The sequence below is a fragment of the Hippocampus comes genome, unplaced genomic scaffold (assembly GCF_001891065.2).
Source record: "Hippocampus comes isolate QL1 unplaced genomic scaffold, H_comes_QL1_v1.1 scaffold328, whole genome shotgun sequence".
Taxonomy (NCBI): domain Eukaryota; kingdom Metazoa; phylum Chordata; class Actinopteri; order Syngnathiformes; family Syngnathidae; genus Hippocampus; species Hippocampus comes.
Window position 1 is genome coordinate 232,092 of NW_017841881.1, and position 14,481 is coordinate 246,572.

Consider the following 14,481-nt stretch of genomic DNA (forward strand, 5'->3'; position numbering starts at 1 on the left):
TTTTTTGGATCGATTTTCCTGTCAATTATGTTGCTTTTCCTCTTGTATTTTTTCTTTTCCACCATTTGTTTCAGTAACTTTTCCTGCGAATGCAGTTTAGCTGTAATTGGGACAATTTAAAGTCACCTGATCATCCATGACATCGGTGACCAATACACTAAACTTACAAAAAATACATTCTGTGTGTGTGCGCAAGTATATATCGTGCTTCTGTTTGAGTTTGTTTCCCATCTGAGCAGGATCCCACAGCAGCAAAAGCACTTATGAAAGAGCATTTCAGTCGTTTTTATGCGAGGGTTCTACTCGACTATGTCACCTGTGGATGTGAAAAAAAATCCGGTATGTATGAGAGGTAGTCTTGAATTATCTCCTCTGACAGGCCCTGATACAGGTTAGTGTTCATTCCTCGGACCATTCTTAATCTCTTCATGGAATTACTTTTTTTATGTATGCCATGCAGATTAATCCCGGGATTGAGCGTAATTGCTGGCCCTGTAATCTCCCCCGCTGCACCGTCACGGCGGGCGGCCGTCCTCCATCAGAACCCCAGGGGTATTTATTTTTTAGCCCCCTCCCCCTCCTGTCAGGGTCTAATCCGTCATGAATGAGGGCAGGGATTACGCCGCTGACCTTGGCATTCAGCACGTCTGAGCGCAGCACGATGACCTCACCTGAATGACACGCCGGCTATCTTGGGCTCCTCGACGCGCCGCGTCAAAAAGCTTTTTGCGGTACTAAACAGTCGGCGCCGTCCAGATGAGGCGCTGGTGTTGTGAAAAGCTCTTAAAGAGCAACCACCCGCAACAAGATGTTTATTAGCCCTGCCAAGGAGTTTTTGTCTCTTTTTATGAGAGACACCAGATGCTGACATTCAGACGGAAATACGACAATAAAATACGACTAAACTACAGCGTTCTGTTGTGAAACACACATGCGACATAAAATGGGTCATCATTACTATTATTCTGTCATCATTGAAATTTCACAACTGATTATTTTCTGGCCATGTTTGTGCAGTCACTTGTTTTGAGGACGATTTATTAGAACCATAATAGAAATATTGTAATTTCATATTCAAATGGTAGATCACAACAAAAAACATCACATACATGAAATTTGCGCTGTGCCATAGTGTTGGAGTTGGTAATTGTTCATTTTAAACAATTGAAATCATAAAGTTTAAAAAAAAATGTAACTAGAAAATGGATCCGATTATTTTCCCCGAGCTCTGTTGTCACACGTTGCTGGGCAGAATTAATCATCAATTTTTATATACTTAAAAAAAAAAAGATAAAAAGACACAAAACAACATTACAAACTTTACAATGACACGGTTACCCATCGCCAGCGAGAATACAATTCCCCCAGTTTTCGTCAACAGTTGTATTTAGGTTTTTTTTTTCTACTCTTCCAATCCACTTTCGTTGGGGCCAAGTGCGGTGGTGATCCATCAGATGCACTGAATTGGCCTTTACTGCCACCTACAGGCCTGGAGTGAAATGGTCAACTCTGCTCCATGACGCAATATTGTATTGGATGTCATTGGACAGTGTACCTTATCGAGTGACCTGGAGTGTGCACTTACGTACGTCTTGATGTATTGCCCTCCTTCCGCCGTCTTTGCTATTTTAGTTATGAGAGGCCCGTATGAGCACTGGGGGGCGGGGGTCAAGTCATGTCATCTGAGACATTTTATTGTGAAGGGTCTGGTGGAGGGTGGACGACTGGGCGCACGTTGCTGATGCTTTCGTGTAGTTCATGTGCGGGCAGAAGCGCGTTTAGACGAGACCCCCCGAAGCGAGCGGCGAGAAGAGGAGGAGGGGGAGGAGGTGGCGGTGGGGGGGGCAGGCGAGGGAGGCCCGGCGCCAGAACGAGCCCGAAAGCTCAGGAAACTCTGTGGACCGGATTTGCCTGACTTTAGACTTTTTCTGGGTTTGTTTTGGAGGGTTGGAGGGGCTGCTTCGGGTAAGCTCTTTTGTTTTGCTTTGACTGCATGGTAGTGATGTCATCTTTGATTGACAGTTGTCAAATGGATACTTTGAGGACGGTTAAGCCCCTTTGAAAGCACGAAGCAAGATTTATTTACTGTTGCATGCACACAAAAAAATGTCTTGCATTTGCATTTGCTTGACACTTCATTCGGTACGCAAAAACCGTAATTCTGTTGTGTTTTGATTGACACCGTCAGAGTGAGATACCTCCCCATGGTTGTATTCGCTAATAAGTCGGGCAATTAGTCAATTTGTTCGGCTGTGATTTGGTCAGTCAGTTAGTTTGCCAGCGGGTCAGTTAGTTAATTAGTTAGTTAGCCATGGATTTGGTCGATAAGTTAATCAGTTAGTATTTATTTTTTTTTGCGATGTCAAGTGGATTAGTTTGCCAGTAAGTTTTTAGTCAGTTAATCAGTGGACCAGTTAATTAGTCAGTAACATAGTCAAAGTCGATCAGTTAGACAGTTGTTTACTGCGTCAGCCTGTTACTTAGTCAGTTCCTCACCATTTATCTCAAATAATTCGTCAATTAATCAGTTAGTTGGTAAGTTGTTCACTTCAGAATTGGTCAGTTAACTTATCATTCTGTTTTTTTGCCAATTCGGTTGGTTGCTCATTAAGTCAGCTAATTAAGCCTTCAGTCAGTCAATTGACCAGCTAAGTATAAAGCTAGTACGTCTGTCAGCCACTTTGCAAGTGACTAATTACTCGTGAGTCAATGAGCCAATTAACCAGTTACTGATTCCCTAAATTAGTAAGTCTGTTCGTCGGTCAGTTAGCAAGCCAGTTAGTAGGTCAGTGAGTTAGTTAGTCAGTTAGTCCATTGGTCCATTGGGAAGGCAGTCTGCGAGTCACTCAGTTATTCCTTCCAGTTTCTAAGTTGGCGTCAAGGCTACTAAGTCCGTCAGTTGGTCGTAGTTTTTCAAGCTCATTCCTGACATGACAGCTGAAATGAGCAACATGCTGCTTCACCAAACCTAACGGTGGTGCTGTTTTATATATATCAAGAACTGTGACGCAGGGTTAAATGATCACGTCAGCCAGAAGAGTGTCTCCTGATGTACCCGAAGTTCAGATCTCCTTCAGCCTTGACCATACATCAGGTATGCGCGCGTGCGCGCGCGCGCGCGCGCACACACACACACACACACACACACACACACACACACACACACACACACACACACACAAGCAGCTTTTGCCCACTCCCCCAAAATACTGATAACAACTTATTTGAAGTGTTGTTTGATCATTTAAGATGTCGCAAAGCCAGGCTGCGGTTCCAGCATGTGTGGAAAACACACAGCGCATTCTGACCACCAAAATGGAGCCCACGGGCCCCGCCTAGTGCACCCTGCATTGACTTTTGCGCTCTGCGGCCGTGACAGGTGTTGCCCCCACCCCGCCACCCGAACCCCTGACCCGGCGTTCATCCCGCGGGGGCCGTCATGTTGTCACGTCCCGCATAGCGGCACAAATGCTCTTGTTGTTGTTCCCGCGCAGCGGCGTGGACACTTTTAGAAGGTTGCGTCACGCCCGCATGGGATTGTCATTGCGCGTTTCGCATGACTTCACGCACCGGCCGCCTGTTTGTTCGCTCTCTGCTGCTGCACCCGACGGACACTTCATTAGGGATGGCAGTTTGGCGTGAAAACAGAGCCGGCCCGAGGCGAAAGCCAATTAAGCACCTGCTTCTGGTCCCATGACCACTAGGGGCACCCACGAGTAATTAACAGTCCACCAAGGCTGGAGTGCTGTTGTTCTCCCCCCCGCCCCTTCAACTGATTATGTGTGTCATGAAATAAGCTTAGCAACGTGTGCTAACCGAATGTGGTTTTGTATTCTATCGACAGACACAAGAGATGCCGACAAGCTTGCACAGACTTTCCCAGAACTTGAACAACGACTTCAGGTGCGCAAAGGCACCACGCAAATTCAACATGTTGTCACGGGGACAAAAATCAACTTTTATGGAGCGTTCGTGGAACCTGGGAAATTGGAAATGAGCACAGAGTAATATGCAGTCACTTACTATATTTCATTTTTGGGGGACTGTAAGTGTCCATTTTTGTGACCTTTGGTCCACTGAGTCCCGTAATTTTTTTTTTCATCAATATAGCATTTTTTTTCACTTTAAATTAGTTCATTTAAATTGACTGTTTTTTAATGTATTTCTAGAATATTGTGGAATAATTGGGTCATTTAATATAAACAAAAAAAAAATAAAAAGGATCAAAGCGGAATATTTTTTTACTCATAGTAGATGGTCATTTTTTTTTTCATTACATCCATTAAAAAAAAAAAGATGAAATAAATTATTTTACATTTACAGCCATCATTGTAACCTTTTCACATCTTGTTGCTACGCTTCTTTTTTGGGGTGCATTGGTTTAGCCTGTGTCGCCGTGCGTGTCCCTGAAGGAGAGCGTGCACGTGTACAAGGAACACTGCAGGATGGCGAAGGAGTTCCACCAAGTCAAGCACGACATCGCCGCCCTGGAGGAACGCAAGTGAGTTGCACATGGATTGCCATTCTTCGCATTCGAAGAAGGCAGAAAAGAATGCACGTATATCACTTTTCCACCACTTTTACCCGTTGGCGCGTAGATTGGCCCAACATTAGCGCACTGTTGCTACGTCAAAAGCGAAACGTCCCATGCACAAAATTAGCCGCTGTTGAAAGTAAGAGCCATCAATCATCCCGACGTAAACAACAGATTAGCCACACAATCTGCCCCCGTCTTTTAATAGACACTTTATTTACAGTCCGCCGCAACCCGACACACCGCGCGCACCCCTCAGACTCGCCCACGCGCACACACTCAGACACAATTCAAAGTCACATCGTGAGTCAGAGCAACGGCTGTGCTTGATGAGAAACATTTTACTTCTCTATATATCCCGGTGGGTGAGTTGAGGCGAGCTGGCCCACTCGGGCGTGAATCATGGCTTTCGACGGGAATGTTGCCAGTCCGACTTGTCGGGTGGCCCCTGCCCCCTCCTCACTCATGTCAGAATTCCAGTCAGGATTGCGAAGGGCGACACGAGCGGAGCCAAAGCCGTCAGACCTCGCTCGTCCTGTTGGTCGACATTGTTTGCAGGGAACTGTCACTTCGCGTTCACGTTACCAATGGCGGCTGGAAATCCTGACGGGGGAATGCGGTTTTCTCTCCCGACTAATCAGATCGAGAAGACTGTTGCTCTTTAAAAGTTTTAAAGGAAGACTTTAGTCTGTGCTTCAACAGGCCCGTCTAACCATCTCGACAGGGTTGTTTTCTAAAAGCTTTTGGGTGTCGTAGTGCAAGAACCCTACTGACTTTGCAGTATGTGACTCAAGAGAGAGATGAAGTAAACGGCAACTCAGATTCTTGGCCGCACTAGAGCAAACCCGTCTAGGCATTTCGTCATGATCCTTGATTTTTTTTCTTTCGGTTGCTGTAGTCCAAATAAAAGTAGTTTTGATTTATGATGGCATGTAACATGGCCAGGATGAACCAGAACAGATCAGTTCCTTCTTGGCGCTCTACCAGACCCATCTAATCAGCCAGTCATGACTAATTATGTTTCATCAAACTTTTGGCTATTGGTCTCTTATCACAGTTGATTTTCAATTATTTGTGACTCAAGCTTTAAGATCATAGAACATATTTGGTCCTTGTCTGGCCCTAATTAGACCCTTCTAAACATCCGGAACTTTTGTCAAGCCTTGTTGATACATCAGTGGAAAAACCCTGTTGATTTGAAATGACGATTCAAGATTAAAAATTAGGCATGAAAGGGGATGATTTGTTTAGATTTAAAGCAAAAAAAAATCATTTAGAGTATATATCGCGGAATAATGCCAGAGGCTACTTTCACATCCATGCTAACCTGCTAGCATGTCCATGTTAACATTCTAGCATGTTGACACAAACATTCATCTCCTCCTACCCGTCGCCGTCCCCAGGTGTCAGCTCCTGGCCGAATTGGTGGAGGACCAGAAGGTAGCGGCGGAGATTTCCCGCCTGGAGGACGAGTTCCGCCGTCTGTCCGAGGAAAACCAAACACTAGTGACGAAGCATGGTGAGCGGTCGCGGCAACTGCAGCGGCTACGCAGGACCAACTCGTCCTGACCGTACACTTATCTGGAAACTTTTTTTTTTTTTTTTTTTTTTTAAACAAACCACACACAAATGCTATGTCGTCGTTGGTTTTTGGAGCTCCGACGTTAAGGGCCATCTTTGTGGAAGCAAAGATTAGCATTTAAGCGCACGTTAGCCGCTACGTTGGTGTATTCACGGGAGCTGCGTGGAAGGAGGCCCGAGGTGCAGTGATGTGGTCCAAACGGAGTTGAAGGCGGTATTTGTGCAGATCAAAACTTCGGAACCAGGCCGGGATTATGTTCAGTGTGTGGAGGGTGCGTTTGAGAAAACTGGGATTTCTGAACGTCTACGCCGCTGAAGTCAGACTTGATTATCTGCGTGTTGGTTTGGATTCTGGTTAAGTTTGGCTTGTAGGCTGAAATACAAATTTTTCACCAGGGACAGATGGCAGTGGGGCTTTTTTGTTAGTTTTTTTTGTTCTTTAGGGACAGATGACGCAGTGTTTTTGTTTTTGTTTGTTCTTTAGTCTGTAAGGTTAAACACATTGAATGTGCGGCCAGGACTGCCAAGTTATTTCTGCCACGCTTCACGTAATTTAATCACTTTTGTAAACTTGCGGACAGCTTGGTTCTGTTTGATGAGTGAAATGAAATGAAACATTGTTATTGGTTTGCGTTCAACAGAGTCATGTCAGCCCTCGAGGCAGAAGTCTCTCTGATGAACCGAAACAAACAAACGGACAGAGCAAGGAAGAATTGAGAGATACAAACGAAAGTAGCGAGCCGAATGTCGCCCACCGTAACGGAGTAAGAGTAGTATTTCTTTGGAACAACTGGAGTAAAGGTGACATGAATGTTGCTGTAAAACTACTCTGGCAAGTAGAACGAATCCCAAAAGTTCCCTCGCTTAGATGTAACGGCGTACGAGCCGCCTCCGAGGGTTATTGTGATGTGTGTGCATGCTGCATCGAAACACAAGTCAAGTTTGGGGAACTTCACAGTAGATTTTAATAGTCGACGAGTCCGGTCACTCATCGTAATCGTCAGTCTCCAAGCCCCTCCCCCTCACTTCATTTGCAAATGTCACACTTCCCGTCACGGCGAGAAGGAAAAGAGGCGAGGTTGCGATTGGTCGCCGGATGAACGAACGGGAACTACGTCGGAGCTGAATCGCGCAACAGCAATCTTTCAATAAACCGAAACTTGATTCCAAGACGCACACGCTTTCTGTCTTTCTTCCATGGAAACAGGAAGTTGATTTGAAGCTGTCGTCTGATTGGTCGCTGGGACGCTTCTGTTGCAATCTGACCACACTTCTGCTTTTAGTTACATCTGAAACACGCGCACACACACACACACACACACGCACGCGCACACAACCTGGAATGTTCCATGCACACACTCGAGACTTGCTTAGGTACACCGACACAATGGGATTCAGTGCGTCATTACTTCTCGTTTTCAAATACAACACACACACACACACACACGCACAGGAAAAAAAAAAAAATCTGTCTTTGTTCTTTGAAAATGTGCAGAATGTATAATTGACTTCAGAAGTTCCAATTCAAAAACAGAAGGAGTGAAATAGGTCATGATTCTACTTTGAACAAATTTGTGAATGTTCCATGCACACACTCGAGACTTGCTTAGGTACACCGACACAATGGGATTCAGTGCGTCATTACTTCTCGTTTTCAAATACAACACACACACACACGCACAGGAAAAAAAAAAAATCTGTCTTTGTTCTTTGAAAATGTGCAGAATGTAGAATTGACTTCAGAAGTTCCAATTCAAAAACAGAAGGAGTGAAATAGGTCATGATTCTACTTTGAACAAATTTGTAGTTTCAAGCTTGGCAAAAAAATTTGCCGTGCATATGTAATCATACGATGAGACGAATAAACATTTACATAGTTTCATCGTCATAAGGGCCCAATGACAGAAGCCGTAACCACAAAGCAGCCCGGGAACTAAAAAAAGAATTTGACACCCCAGGTGTAGATGTATATTTTTTTAACATAAATTTTGTTTTTACTTTTTATATTTTTGTTGAATGATTTTGTCACCTCCATATTCTTTTTGGGCAAATTGATGTGTATGGTTCCATTGCCATGTTTCAAAGCACCTTCTTAAAATTTGAATTGAATTACATCATTTTTCAACTTTGAAGAGTTTAATTTTTTTTTCAATTTGTTTGTTTTCATGGTGATATTGAGTTTGTTTCCTGGAAGCGGTTCGTAAAGAGAGAGGGAGGCAAGACGGGAATGGTGTTGGACGGGAAAACATGCTTGCTCATCTTTTATCAGCATGAGTCAGCGCTGTTGCGACACACATACGCGCGCGCGCGTTCACACGCACACGCTAGCTCCCTCCCTCACACCCACACATTTTGACAGATGAGTGTGTGAAGCGCACTTCGCTTGTCTCAAAGTCGTCCTAACCTCTCCAACAAACTGGACGTGACTCCGAACAGGTAAGCGTGGCTAATTTATTTTAGCACTGTAAAGATCATTCGACTTTTTTTTTTTTTTTTTGCGCACGGTTACAGTTGCGTGTCTAACGTTGTGTGCGTGCGCGTAGATGCCCTCGTACACGTACGCGTGCGCGTCGCACCCGGCGCGCGTGCTGCGGCGCCTGGACGAGCTGCGGCTGCGCGGTGCCTTTTGTGACGTCACCGTCCAGGTGGACGGTCGCCGTTTCCACGCCCATCGCGCCGTCCTGGCCTCGTGCAGCGACTACTTCGCCGGGAGGCTCCACCGCGAGCAGGACGACGGCGATGACGTCACGCTGCCACCCGAGGTGAGAGCTGCGCGAGTGAGTAGCTTGAGGAGGGTGACGTCACTTTGTTTACCCCTTTGGACACGTGCTGTCACTGGCCCACTTCAGTGTCGGATGTGACGGGAGGGTGTTTCTGATCAAGTGGCCAATTATTTCTGAGAATGACGTCACTTTGTTGACCCCATATGTGCGCGCTCACTGGACACCTCATTAGGTACACCTCCATTAATACTGCTTTGAATGAAGTGGCTGGTTCACTAATATGTTACTTCCTGAGTATGACGTCACATTGTTTACCCGAGGGAGGGTGCTCACTGGGCACTTGATTAGGGACACTTTCAGTGATTGTAATGCCTGGATGTTTTATTTTTTATTTTTATTTTTTTAATGGTGTTCGCTGGGAAGTGTACCAATTTAAAGTGGCCAGTATATATATATATATATATATATATATATAAAATATATATATATATACAAAAAAACAAACACAGATGATGATGTCACAGTGTTTGCACAGAAGTTTACTTTATTTACATATACACCTAATCCCTCATTGATGCCATAGAGTGTGTGTTTTTTATTGGAATTTGTACCTAATAAAGTGGGCAATTAGCAAAAAAAAAAAAAAAAATTACATTTCAAAAAAGTCATCAGATAATCATGATGTAGATTTCCTGTCTCTTAGGTGACCGTGGGCGGGTTCGAGCCCCTGCTGACATTTGCCTACACATCCGAGCTGCTCTTCAGCAAACATGACATCCTGGAAATTCGCCAGGCAGCATCTACGCTGGGCTTCCGCGACCTGGACCAGACCTGCTTTGACTTCCTGCTACCCAAATTCAACTCGGGTTCACCGCTTCTACCATCACAGAGGAAGAGGTGCTGTATGAAGAAGAAGAAGAGCGAGGAGGATGACGCGCAACACAAAGTCGTGAAACCAGTGCCGAGGGAATCGACTTCGCCCAGCTGCCCGGAGGGGAATGACAGGAGGAGCGCATCATTTTGGTGTGTTGGGGGTGCAAGAGGCCCCAAGTATCGGAAGTTCCAACTGGCTTGTGGGAAAGAGACACCTCAGAAACATTGCGGATGGAACAAGGGCGTTGGGGGAGAACAACAAGGACCAGGAATCTGTGGTGATGCCGGTCTAACAACTGAAATTCACAGATGTCGGGATGCAACGGAGCTTCCAGGTTATTGTGGCAGCAAAGGTGACAATCTGGAAAAGTGTCCCAAATCCAAATCTGGCTCTTTTGATCAGCGCACTGTCTTAGAAGACGGAGAACAAGGACCACGAACAAGGTTCTCAGGTGTTACAGAGCCAATACAAAGTCCCAGAAGACAAACGGAGCGCAAAGACATAGAGCAGCTTCCAGGAAATGGTGCCGATGTGAATCCCGTGTCTGACTCAATCCACTCTCATCCGGACACCATCACAAAAGATGGAGAACAAGGATTAGAGACAAGGTTCTCTGGTGGTCTCAAGCTGGTTCCAGTTGCCACCTGGAAACATGAGGGTCCTGGAAGCATAACAGAACACAAGAATGTAGAGGAAATTTCAGGAATTGACTCCAACAAGGATCCCACACCCCACTCAGTGCCATCCAATCAGAAAACTATCACAGAAGAGCGAGAACGAGGACCAATAACAAGGTTTTCTGTTTGTCCTGATTTGGTAGCAGGTGAAGCTCCTGGATGTGAGGACGGAGGAGAGTTTGCAGCCAATAGTACCAATGCGAGTCCCAGCTGCCCACTTCTCAGGACACCATCACAAAAAGATGCAGACCAAGGACCAGGGACAAGGTTCCCAACTGGTCCTGACCTTGAGCCAGGTGAACTTCGAAAAGATGAAGGCCCTGAAAGACCAATGGGTAGTAAGGATGTGGACAGGAATCTCAGGTCCAATTCTAGCCCCTCACATTCAAAAACTTCGACCGAAGATGGAGAAAAAGGACAAGGAACAAAGTTCTCTGCTGCTTTCACTCCGGTAGCAGGTGCCATTCAGAAAGCTGAAGCTCGCAGACACAAGAACAGATTGAAGTATCTTCATTCTGATCTTTCGCAAAAAAACCCTATCACAGAAGATGATGAAAATGGCTCAGGAACAAGGTTCTCTCATCAGCACAAGCTTTTTCCAGATGCCACCCGGAAAGATGAAGTTCTCAAAAGACTAACGGGTCTTAATGACCTAGCCAAGATTTCAGGATATGGCACCAGCTTGCAACCCATGTCCGACTTCGACCCTTCTCATCAACACACTATCTCAGTCAAAGAACAAGGACCAGGAACAAGCTCTGCTGGATGTCTTGATCGGGTAACAAGTTCCACCTGGAAATTTGAAGGTCCTGGAACACTAACGGGATGCAAGGATCTGGATATGTGTCCGAGGTCTGACTCAGACCTCTTTCATCAGGAGACCATCTCCGAAGATGGTAAACAAAGACTAGGAACAAAATTAGTCCATGCCACCAGGAAAGTTGAAGGTCCTGGAAGTCTATGTGAGGATGAAGCAGATCTTCCAGGAAACAGCACCGGCGACGACGTGAGCACATGTTCCAGGTCTGACTGTGCCCAATTTGATCAGAACATCACAGAGCAAGAAGAAAAAGGACCAGGAACACAGTTCTCTTGTGGTCCCGATCTGGTCCTAGGTGTCACACTGAAAAATTATCCTCCAGGGAGCAACGAGGGAACGGCTGACTCCGGGTCTGACTCAGCGGGCCCCTCTCATCAAAACTGGCTCAAGTGCCTCTCCCTGGTACAGAATCAGGACTTGGAGCGCGGAGGACCACCGTGGAAAGGAGGCCCACTGTCTGAGAGCGAGGGAGCGTCCCAGTCAGGACTATCATCCCTCAACTCGGGTGAGGACGGTGACTCAGAGACAGACGGCGAGGGCGAATGGTGTCCCAGAGAGCGGGCCAGACAGGTGAGTACTGACAGAACGGAGACCTATTGATTCAGGCCCAACTTATGTGGCTTCCAAAATGGACTCCTGAAAAGACTGGGAATTACTGTAAGTCGTCCATTTCTTGGAAACTCATTTACAAATGTTTGCATTGGGTGACTATGACAACCAGTTAATTATTCACTAGTGTGTGTGTGTGTGTGTGTGTGTGTGTGTGTGTGTGTGTGTGTGTGTGTGTGTGTGTGTGTGTGTGTGTGTGTGTGTGTGTGTGTGTGTGTGTGTTTTGCGCCCAGAGTTCAGTGTGCATTTATTGGCAGGCAGAGCTTGGTTTGATGATGTCATTGCAAAGTCAAGCCACGACTTAATAATTGACAGTTGACTCACAATTTAACTGTACTGATGCCAGCTAGCGTGTGTGGATATGTCTGTTATGGTTTTTGAACAAGTCTTGAGTACAAGACTGATTGTTAGAGTGCGAACAATACTGACTGTTAGCTGGTGAGACGTTAAAGTACTACCGGTAATAGGACTGATTGTTAGAATGCGAACACAACGGATTGTTTGGCTGCTAACAGTGCTAACAAGACTGATTTCCAGACTGCTAATAAAAAGGAAGAAAACAAACTATTGCTTTCATGCTCCTCTTGAGAGTGCGGATTATTAGAAAGCTAACTGTTGGAGTGCTAACAACACTGATAGCATTAAAAGTGCTAAAAAGAGTGCCTGGCTGCTAACATGACTGATTGTTTGTCTGCTAAGACGTCTGGTTGTTAGGATGCTAACTTTTACAGTGTTAACAAAACTGGTTGTAAAGAGCGCTAACACGGGTGATCATTAGATTACTAACAAGAACAAGATTGATTGTAAGAGTACCAAGAAATTTAATTGCTTGCCTCCTGAACAGAGTGCTAACAAGATTAATGGTTAGCATGATAGGAAGACTGACTGACAGTACTAATGCAGTGCTAACAAGACCGATTGTTAAAGCGCTAACAAGATTGTTCGGATTTGAACCTTCGACTGATCTCATGTTGATGCAAACATATCGTCCTGTGTGTGAATCAGGTCGATCTCCCGTTCTCTGTGGACCACGCCGTGCGTCTGAATCACGTGGACCTGCAGAATCTGCTGAGTCAGCATGCACTGACACGCCAACAATTGGAATTGATCAACGACGTCCGACGGCGCAGCAAGAACAGGCTGGCCGCGCAACGCTGTCGCAAGAGGAAGCTGGAGTGCATCGCGAACCTGCAGGAGGAAATCAACAAACTGGTAAGAGCCAGGAAGACACATCGAATCGATACGTGGGCCTTCTTGCGATAGCGGCAACATAGATGATGCTGTTTGCCAGCGAAACAGATTGTCATTGACGTCAAAACAGAACGTTTACAACTCAAGTAAATGTGTCAGGTAGGTCATTTACAGGTCGTTATTTGCGAGTTAACCATTTAGCTAGTCTGCAAATTAGTCAATCAGTTTCATGTGTCCGTGAGTTATTTTTCTTGAGTGATGGCTTCCCTGCAACGCAACGGCTATGTTGTGTGTTGTCTTGCCTCAGAAGTGCGAGCGTGAAAAGCTTCTAGTGGAGCAGAACTATCTTCGTCACCTGAAGACCACCACATGCCTCAGCGTCAGGACGCTCACTCAGCGCGTCTGTAGCGAGGCCCGCGACCTCGGGCCAGACCAGCTGCGACTCCTCGACCCCCAATCCCTCCTCGCGTCACACCTCGACACCTTACTCTTGACCCCTACCTCAGCTTCCTCAACAACAGCTGGGTCTGAAGGACATTTGGAGGACATTTAGAGGCACGGAGGCCTTATGCAAATTTCTAGTCTTTTCTTTTCTCATTTTTCTATTTTTGTATGCTAATAAGTTCCTGAACCATGTTTCGTAGATGCCAACACCTGCATCTATATTTGTACGAGTAGGCACCATTTTGTTTCTTTGGTGCTCGAAGACCACATTTTATTTTTAAAATGCACAAGTCATTGCCGTACAGAGATGTGGTAAAAAGTAAGTAAATTAATAAATAAATGGGTATGTCTCATATTTTACTTTCATAGTCATTTATACTCAGTTTTGAAATTGCGTTATGATGCAATATTTAACTACAATGAATTAACCACTCACTTTTAGAATGTTTTAATTCATTATACCGTATATATATTTTTTATTATACAATATTATATCAGTCGCTGACAGTGTAGTGGTACACGGTGCAGACACCGTGGCATAGGTTGCCACTCAGTGACGTGTTCCATGTGGGTGTGAATGTTCGTTCGTCTCCATATGTGCCCTGTGACCGACTGGGGACCAGTTCAGGTGTAGTCTGCATTCTGCCCGAAGTCTCCCGGGATAGGCTTCAGCAACGCCCCCGCAAACCTCTTCAAGATAAGCAATGTTGAAAATGGATGGATGAATATAATATCATAGTTTTCCCCACAACTGCTTTAACAGGTACACTCACCCATAAATGTCCTGCCAAGGTTCAGGAATAGATACATAACCATTGTCTTATATTGATTACTGTTGCATTTGGTTTCTTTGCTGTAAATGCGTTACTTTCGACCTTTGATCTTTGGTAAATGTAATACGTTTAAATATGTACAGATTTACACTCAAACACAGCATCTTCACCTGGATTTCATGTGTAAAAATATAACGTTTATATTTACATATATTTGAGTAGAACCATTTAAATGTTTGGGATTTTTTTCCTCTT

At 45.2% G+C, this 14,481-nt stretch overlaps 2 protein-coding genes across 7 annotated transcripts; both read left to right on the forward strand.

The window, feature by feature from the left end:
- The first annotated feature begins 1,737 nt into the window (after window positions 1-1,737).
- map3k7cl (map3k7 C-terminal like) lies at window positions 1,738-7,286 on the forward strand. Of its 3 annotated transcripts, none has more exons than XM_019859553.1 (5): window positions 1,738-1,965; window positions 3,000-3,094; window positions 3,845-3,903; window positions 4,413-4,501; window positions 5,938-7,286. In XM_019859553.1, exons 2-5 carry the CDS (start codon window positions 3,019-3,021, stop codon window positions 6,101-6,103), a joined length of 390 nt encoding a protein of 129 aa, XP_019715112.1. In that variant the 5' UTR covers window positions 1,738-1,965; window positions 3,000-3,018; the 3' UTR covers window positions 6,104-7,286. The 3 variants fall into 3 exon arrangements, with proteins under 3 accessions (XP_019715112.1, XP_019715111.1, XP_019715110.1); XM_019859552.1 differs by having other exon boundaries at window positions 1,743-1,965; window positions 3,013-3,094; window positions 4,386-4,501; XM_019859551.1 differs by having other exon boundaries at window positions 1,754-1,965; window positions 4,386-4,501.
- A 1,130-nt stretch (window positions 7,287-8,416) lies between these two features.
- bach1b (BTB and CNC homology 1, basic leucine zipper transcription factor 1 b) lies at window positions 8,417-13,813 on the forward strand. Of its 4 annotated transcripts, XM_019859559.1 has the most exons (6): window positions 8,417-8,551; window positions 8,659-8,892; window positions 9,542-10,331; window positions 10,434-11,779; window positions 12,824-13,030; window positions 13,317-13,813. In XM_019859559.1, the coding sequence occupies exons 2-6, from the start codon at window positions 8,659-8,661 to the stop codon at window positions 13,560-13,562; spliced, it is 2,823 nt and encodes a 940-aa protein (XP_019715118.1). In that variant the 5' UTR covers window positions 8,417-8,551; the 3' UTR covers window positions 13,563-13,813. The 4 variants fall into 4 exon arrangements, with proteins under 4 accessions (XP_019715118.1, XP_019715115.1, XP_019715117.1 ...); XM_019859556.1 differs by having other exon boundaries at window positions 9,542-11,779; XM_019859558.1 differs by having other exon boundaries at window positions 8,659-8,877; window positions 9,542-11,779.
- Window positions 13,814-14,481: the final 668 nt, after the last annotated feature.

Bases quoted from the DNA above. Each gene is read 5' to 3' on its own strand.
- map3k7cl (XM_019859552.1), top strand. From the start codon at position 3,019: ATGATCACGTCAGCCAGAAGAGTGTCTCCTGATGTACCCGAAGTTCAG. The intron at 3,095-3,844 runs GTATGCGCGCGT...TTCTATCGACAG, and splicing joins CAGCCTTGACCATACATCAG to ACACAAGAGATGCCGACAAG. The intron at 4,502-5,937 runs GTGAGTTGCACA...CGCCGTCCCCAG, and splicing joins GCCGCCCTGGAGGAACGCAA to GTGTCAGCTCCTGGCCGAAT.
- bach1b (XM_019859556.1), top strand. From the start codon at position 8,659: ATGCCCTCGTACACGTACGCGTGCGCGTCGCACCCGGCGCGCGTGCTG. The intron at 8,893-9,541 runs GTGAGTAGCTTG...CCTGTCTCTTAG, and splicing joins CCGAGGTGAGAGCTGCGCGA to GTGACCGTGGGCGGGTTCGA. The intron at 11,780-12,823 runs GTGAGTACTGAC...TGTGTGAATCAG, and splicing joins CCAGAGAGCGGGCCAGACAG to GTCGATCTCCCGTTCTCTGT.